The sequence below is a fragment of the Balaenoptera borealis genome (genome assembly GCF_965194805.1).
Source record: "Balaenoptera borealis genome assembly, chromosome: 4".
NCBI lineage: Eukaryota > Metazoa > Chordata > Mammalia > Artiodactyla > Balaenopteridae > Balaenoptera > Balaenoptera borealis.
The window spans coordinates 30,874,013-30,881,291 of record NC_138861.1 but is presented as its reverse complement, the minus strand read 5'-3'; the positions used below and the strand labels follow the sequence as shown (position 1 = coordinate 30,881,291).

General features: G+C 44.8%; 1 protein-coding gene across 5 annotated transcripts in view; it reads right to left on the bottom strand.

Annotated features, from left to right (window-relative positions):
• The window catches only part of NFKB1 (nuclear factor kappa B subunit 1), a 125,005-nt gene that overhangs the window by 16,737 nt on the left and 100,989 nt on the right, over positions 1–7,279 (bottom strand). For all 5 annotated transcript variants that reach the window (XM_082390976.1, XM_082390977.1, XM_082390974.1 and 2 more), the window contains exons 14-16: positions 5,669–5,854; positions 4,352–4,493; positions 156–270 (exon numbers count right to left, since the gene is read on the bottom strand). In XM_082390976.1, coding sequence (XP_082247102.1) covers positions 156–270; positions 4,352–4,493; positions 5,669–5,854 — 443 coding nt within the window. The remainder of the gene's footprint in view (positions 1–155; positions 271–4,351; positions 4,494–5,668; positions 5,855–7,279) is intronic.

Below are 7,279 nucleotides of genomic sequence, written 5' to 3'. Positions count from 1 at the left end.
CTTTTTTCCAATTGCATTTTTTTCTTGACAGATGTGACATATTTATCCTATTAACGTGATATGCTGTTAAGAAACACACACACACGCACGCACGCACGCACGCACATACAAACGATGGATTTTTATTCAGTTGTCTCCTTGATATTTCTGCTTACCTGGTAGAGATCATTTCTCATGTTGACAATTTCATCAGAAATCAAGCCAGATGTGACTTCTAGCAGATCTCTCACAAGCTGAGCATGAAGGTGGATGATTGCTAAGTGTAAGACACTGGAACAAAAATATAGTGGCAATAATCAACTAAACTGTTAATGGAAAAAAAAGAAAAAAAGATTCCCAAGGTAGGATTAGACTCGCAGACTGTATCTGGCTCTCATACCTAGTTTTCTTTGGCCCCCAAATGTCTTGAATGTATGAAACATCTTGTATCCAAGGTGGGGATGCTTTATTGCCTACTCATTTCCAGTACCTGCCTGCTCTCTGGTCTCTGGGGGCATTCAGTTTGGACCCCTGAGGTGTAAAGGAACCCGGGCTTCGAGACAGAGAAACCTATGTTCAAATCCCAGCTCTGCCTCTGTGCCATGCACTTTCTCTAACTTTTCCCTGACTTACCCCGACACACAGGTGACGTGTGTAAAATGCCTGCACTAGGATCTGTTCAGAAGAGTGTAGTTATCTCACCTAGCTCTGCCACCTCCGCCCAAATACAGTGTGGTGGCTTTTTAAGATCTTCCTAGATCCCAAGAGGGGAGAATGGAGTCGGGCTCTTAACTATTGGGAGAAGACTCTAGACGCAGACTTCTGAAGGAACAATGTAACTGTATTTCTCCACCGAATTAGTCCCTCTGCCTGGAATGGTTCTGCTCCTCTTCTCTGCCTCAGCGGCACCTGTTTATCCTTCACATGCCAGCGCAAACCTTACATCCTCGGAGAAGACTTCCTCAACTTCCTAGGCAGACCGAGCTGTCTCCCCTCAAGGTTACTGCTTGGTTGAGCGACTGCAGTTTTCTATACATCTCCCGCCCTCTCTGGCCTGTGACCCTCTCAGAGGCTGGTTCCCTCTGGGTCAGCCTTATAGTCCTAGCACACAGTTTAGGCGCTGAAATAAGGATGACTGAACAAGCTTAGGGCTAACACTAATGAGGCTGAAAACATTGGCAGGTGCCAATCATCACTCCTAGGAACAAATTTTTTTAATTGTTAAAAAAAAGTTATAATTAAACTTAATTGGAAACGACTCAACAATAAAAAGTGGCTACTCTTTGTTTAGAGCTTCTAATACCAGACCACACCAAGCACTTGACATACATTATCTGATTAATCACAACAACAATCTTATGAGGTAGGTGATATTATCCTTATTTTTCAGGTGATGAAAGTGAGACTTACGGGTATAACAGCACTCAATCCAGGTCATATATTAAGTCCAGGACTGTCTTGCCCCAAAGCCATCTCTTAATCCCTTAAGCTCTCCTGCTTCAGGGGCACGTGGGCACTGCTCTGTAGAGTTGCAGAGGAACATCTAGGAGGACGAATCCTCCAGAGTATGGACAGATTATGATGCAGAGCACTCTAGGAATCCCAGGGTGGCAGGACACACGGGATTTGAGGCACAGGCTGGATTTTCTCTAAAGATATTAGGTGTCATTTTATTCAGGCCACCTTCTTGGAAATAGCAAGTGTATATTACTTGGGATTAACATTGACTCAGGAGAGCCTGAAAAACTAAACTGTGACTTCATTATTTGAGAGCTATTTTTAAATGAATGATTTCAGGGTTTCAGTACTGTCTTTTGAACCGTAGGGCTGGAAGAAGACTGCTGAAAAGGGCCCAAAGTCTGACGCAGACATGATGCACATATACCAAGAAAAAGGTCGTACTTCAAAAACTGCCTAAAAATTTCCATGTGCAGCTCAGCATTTTGTAGCAGAAGTACATTCCCCCTCCCCCATAAGTTTTCACACCCTCATGGGAATTTCCCCAGTACCAGAAGCTTTTATTATTTTTTTCTTCATTGTATTTTCTGTGATGACTAACGGCCACAGGATTCAGATTATTAGCCGAATATGATAAACTCAGTGAAAACAAGGGTCTGAGCTGTGAAGGCCGAAAGCTATCCCTTGTCTATATTCTTATGAGGACTCCTCTTTGGTCTCCCCAAGTCTCACCCCTCTGGTCTCCAGCTGCGACAAGCCCCGTGGGCCTGCTTGTGGGAGGATGTCTGGGGTCCAGGGAGGGGACTCTAAGGATTCATTTCCTGCTTGGGCAGCGAAGCCACCTCCCCAGCCTCTCCACATACATCCAGGTCCCTGCACACGTCTATACCTTCCCCTCAGTGCCCTCACCTGAACGCACGTGCCTGTACCCCCTCCACAGTCCTCCCGTCGAACACCAGCAGGTCCCTACACACGTCTATACGTTCCCCTCAGTGCCCTCACCTGAACGCACGTGCCTGTACCCCCTCCACAGTCCTCCCGTCGAACACCAGCAGGTCCCTACACACGTCTATACGTTCCCCTCAGTGCCCTCACCTGAACGCACGTGCCTGTGTCCCCTCCACAGTCCTCCCTTCGAACACCAGCAGGTCCCTACACACGTCTATACGTTCCCCTCAGTGCCCTCACCTGAACGCACGTGCCTGTGTCCCCTTCCACAGTCCTCCCTTCGAACACCAGCAGGTCCCTACACACGTCTATACGTTCCCCTCAGTGCCCTCACCTGAACGCACGTGCCTGTGTCCCCTTCCACAGTCCTCCCTTCGAACACCAGCAGGTCCCTACACACGTCTACACCTTCCCCTCAGTGCCCTCACCTGAACGCACGTGCCTGTGTCCCCTTCCACAGTCCTCCCGTCGAGCACCAGCAGTCCCTTCCTAACTTACCTATGCTTGTCTTTCTCAGGCTCATCAGCAGGCCCCTAAAAATGTCACCTGAAATGCTACTGTCCTGTCTTGGTTAACTGCTTTCTCTTGTGGTTATATGCTATTGAATGCTAAATGGATTATTTAACCCTGTAAAAAACATTCTGCTGTTCATGACATTACACAAAGAAGGCTGTACCGGTTCCTCTCATACTGTATTAACAAGGCCAGTGGTTACACCACATCCTTGGTTAAGCTGCAAGGAATGAGAACAAAGGTCTCTGTCTGAAACCCTGAGGTTGGCACTTTCCTAAAGCATTTGGTTCAGTGTTTAAACTGAGGTTTAAAACAGAGTGCCCAAGAGCTCTTCCACAGAGAAGGATTTCTCATTGCTGACCCTATTTTGGGAAGGTTTTAGATAAAGCACTTGACTTGGATTTGAGGGCTGCTGTCACTCGTTATTTTTATAGGCTTTTGAGATCATTTTAGAAGTCTCAATGAAAGGACTAGGAGAACCGTTTTTAGAAAGAAGCCAGGTGTCTTTGCAAATACAAGCTCAGTAACAGCAGGAATGGGAAGCACGGTGCTTGGAATGTTAGACTCCCACACAATGTGGGTTAGAACAGTCACAAGAGTCTGATTCAGTCGCAGACTGGTGACCGTTAATAGAGGCAGTAGAAGAGGAACCAGTAACTGGGAGAGCATGACAACGGCCTCCTAATTATTTTGTTGCTGCTGTTGTGCTGTCTCTATTGGGCTTTTCCTTGAGAATATTATTATTACAAATATGCAGTGGGGATAACAAGCGCTTTAGGGATTTGGTAAGACCAAATTTTATTATATTATTCCAATAAATAAAGCAAATATTACTATTCCAATAAACAAGTGTTTATTAAGTATGATTCTAAATCATATTCCAACAAATAAAGCAGGGCTTTTCAAAAAGTACTATTCCCTATACACACTACCAAATGTAAAACAGATAGCTAGTGGGAAGCAGCCGCATAGCACAGGGAGATCAGCTCCGTGATTTGTGACTACCTACAGGAGTGGGATAGGGAGGGCGGGAGGGAGGCTCAAGAGGCAGGGGATATGGGGGTATATGTATATGTACAGCTGATTCAATTTTCTATAAAGCAGAAACTAACACACCATTGTAAAGCAGTTATACTCCAGTAAAAATGTTAAAAAAAAAAAAAAAAAAAAAAAAAGTACCATTCCCCACACCCATCTTAGTTTTCGTGCCCAGAGTGCTGTGCTCTTAGATGAGCATTCTGGCTATTTTAGAGCCCAGGAGGTGAGAGCCACAGGACAGGAGAAGGAGACTGTGCCAGTCAACCTTACTGACACATTATTTTCCTTGAGAGAGTGTTTCAGTTGCAGGACCCAGTAACTTTGATCAGCTCTTCTCACTTCTAGCCAGCGTGCATACACTACTCATCTCTCTTCGCCCCTTTACAACAACCCTTGTTGCGAAGCCCTGACTCACCTGTCCCCGCTCTCGTCCTGCGCCGCAGTGAGGTGGCGCTGGGCGGCCAGCAGCGCCCTCACGTCTCCTGTCACCGCGTAGTCAAAAAGGGCGTTCGCGTGCTGCTTCGCAAGCTGCATGGCCTTCTCCAGGAAGAGGTCATCTGCAAGGCAATGGATCCCAATCACAGCTGAGTTTCCCATACCTGCTCTGCAGGAATGCCATGCTTGAGGCCAAGACCCTCGGCATCAGTGTTCTGATACCCTGAGACACGTCGACCTAGTGGAAGATGCTCCTTTCGGTGTTTCTGGGTTGTGTTCACTAGAAAAAGCACAGCTGGACATTGGCTCACTGACAAACACAGAGGCTGATCTCCAAAAAATCTGTCTACAGTTTGTTCGGGGAAAAGAAATTCAGAAGTTTCTGTTATCTTAAGGGGAACAATCAATCTCCAAATAACGTTAACTGGGTTTTGCCATAATTGTAAATAATCTCTTGGTGAAATAATCCTTCATGGGAGTCTTGAACGACTCTCTTGTTAGGCAAAAAGTGTCACAAATCAGTCTCTGCCACAGAGATACACACTCTCCGAGAGCCATTGGTGTTTTTGTAAACTTTGCTTCCTGAAGGTCAACGGGAGGAAAATTGTGGCTTGCAGGTCAAATCCTGTGCGTGGCCTGTTTTTATACGGCCCCCTAGCTAAGCATGGTTTGTACATTTTTGAAGGGGTGTTAAAAAAAGAATATGCAATAGAAACCATATGTAGCCCCCAACTCTACGTATTTACTATCTTTCTCTTACAGAAAAAGTCTTCCAGGCATAATCTAGGATGACCTAGACTCATGACACATACTCTAATGGGTTCTGGTTCCAAATATGCACTGTCCCTCCTAATCCTAATTCTTCAAAGAAGGCATCAGGATAAAGGGAAAAGTCCTTATTTTCAGGCGAAATTCCACTTCAGTATGACAGTCGAGAGAAGGGAGACTGTCAAAGTTATGCAAACTGCTCTCTCTTATCTGTGGTGGAAGTGATTTAGATTATCTCTCGTGATACCCTAAAACTGCATGACGATGACTGGAGACGCATACGTAAATTTCTGTACTTTATATTCAAAGATAACCCTGGGAAAATGGCAATCCCAGTGTGAATAACATAACCTGGCACATGCTTTTCAAAAGGCACACAGGGCTCTGAAGAGCACGCTGAACCAGACGTTGATGTACCGTCTTTAGATCAACAGAAAATAAGCCTGTCTTCCGGAAATAGGTTGTCCACCTAGAACCGACCCACCCCCTCACCGAGCAGTACAGTGCAGTCCCCCGCGTGCTCGCTCACCCTGGGAACTGCGGTCCTCCTCCTCCACTCCTACCGAGTACGCCGGATCGGCCGCGTCGCCCCGCTGGCAGGACTCTTTATCCTGCTCGGTGCTCTCTGCTGCCTGCCCAGAGAGATTTACGGCCTCTCTGTCATCACTCTTGTCACAACCTTCAGGGTCATTTTTAGATGGGGTGTCTATGGTTCCTAAGATAAAAGCAAAAATTCAGCTTTTTTCCCTCAGTAAAATCTATTAATTAAGTTATAATTCACTGTTTCGGCAAAGGTCAGATAAAGGTAGGAGGCAGGTTTACTGCAAAGGGAAAAGAAAAACAACAATTTAAAATTCCTTTTAAAATGGTCATAAGTAACATGTTTTGGAGCTATTTTAAAGTCACTTTCAAAAAACGTTTTTTAAATTGAGGTATAACATTGTAATAATTTCAGGTGTACCATATGATGACTCAGAACTTGTCCACACTGCAAAATGATCACCACAATAAGTCTAGTTAACACCCATCAGCATATATAGTTGCAAATTCTTTTTTCTTGTGATGAGAACTTATTTAAAACCTTAAAAAAAAATTTTTTTTTTACATTTCTAAAAATGTACACCTCATTCTGTTTATCTGTAAAGGAGAAAAATGAAATAAAGCTCTTCTAGGAATTGCGAGGAAGTGGAATTTTTAAAGTTCTTGAAAACAGAGCAGCTAATTTTTTCCCTAATGCTCAAGCAGGTTGTGAAGATGTGATCTCAATTCACATTCTCTGCTGTGGGAGCTATCCAGTGCACTGTTTCCGATCACACTCTTTCAGGTCCTGCTATGCTATCTGACAGCTACTACGAGAACACCGAGATTTTACAGGCAGACCTGGTTCAGATCCTGGTTCTGCCACTAACAGATATGTACCTTTAGTGAGTGAATGATCATTTCTGAACCTTGGTGCGCTCTGTCTGTAAAATGAAGATACTAATATTTTCCTTACAGAGGAATCGTAAAGATTACAGTTAAAACATGTAAAAGCACCTGACGTAAAACAGTTGTTGAATACGTGAGAAGACCTTGTATTATTTCTTCAATGAGTACACTAAAATGGACATGTAATAGAAGTATGAACACATGATGTGACAACTGCTAATTAGGGGATACATTTTTTTTTTGTAAATTTATTTATTTAATTTATTTATTTTTGGCTACGTTGGGTCTTTGTTGCTGTGCGCGAGCTTTCTCTAGTTGTGGCGAGCAGGGGCTACTCATTGCGGTGCGTGGGCTTCTCATTGTGGTGGCTTCTCTTGTTGCGGAGAACGGGCTCTAGGCACGTGGGCTTCAGTAGTCGTGGCACGTGGGTTCAGTAGTTGTGGCTCATGGGCTCTAGAGCGCAGGCTCAGTAGTTGTGGCGCATGGGCTTAGCTGCTCCGCGGCCTGTGGAATCTTCCCGGGCCAGGGCTTGAACCCGTGTCCCCTGCATTGGCAGGCGATTCTTAACCACTGCGCCACCAGGGAAGCCCCCAGGAGATACATTTGATGAGAAAAGACCATCCCTATAAAACTCTAAGTGTCTTCAAAAGTGTAGTATTTGAGGAAAAAGAGAGAGAACAGCTAAGTTTGGTGACTTTTTTAAGTTTGCATA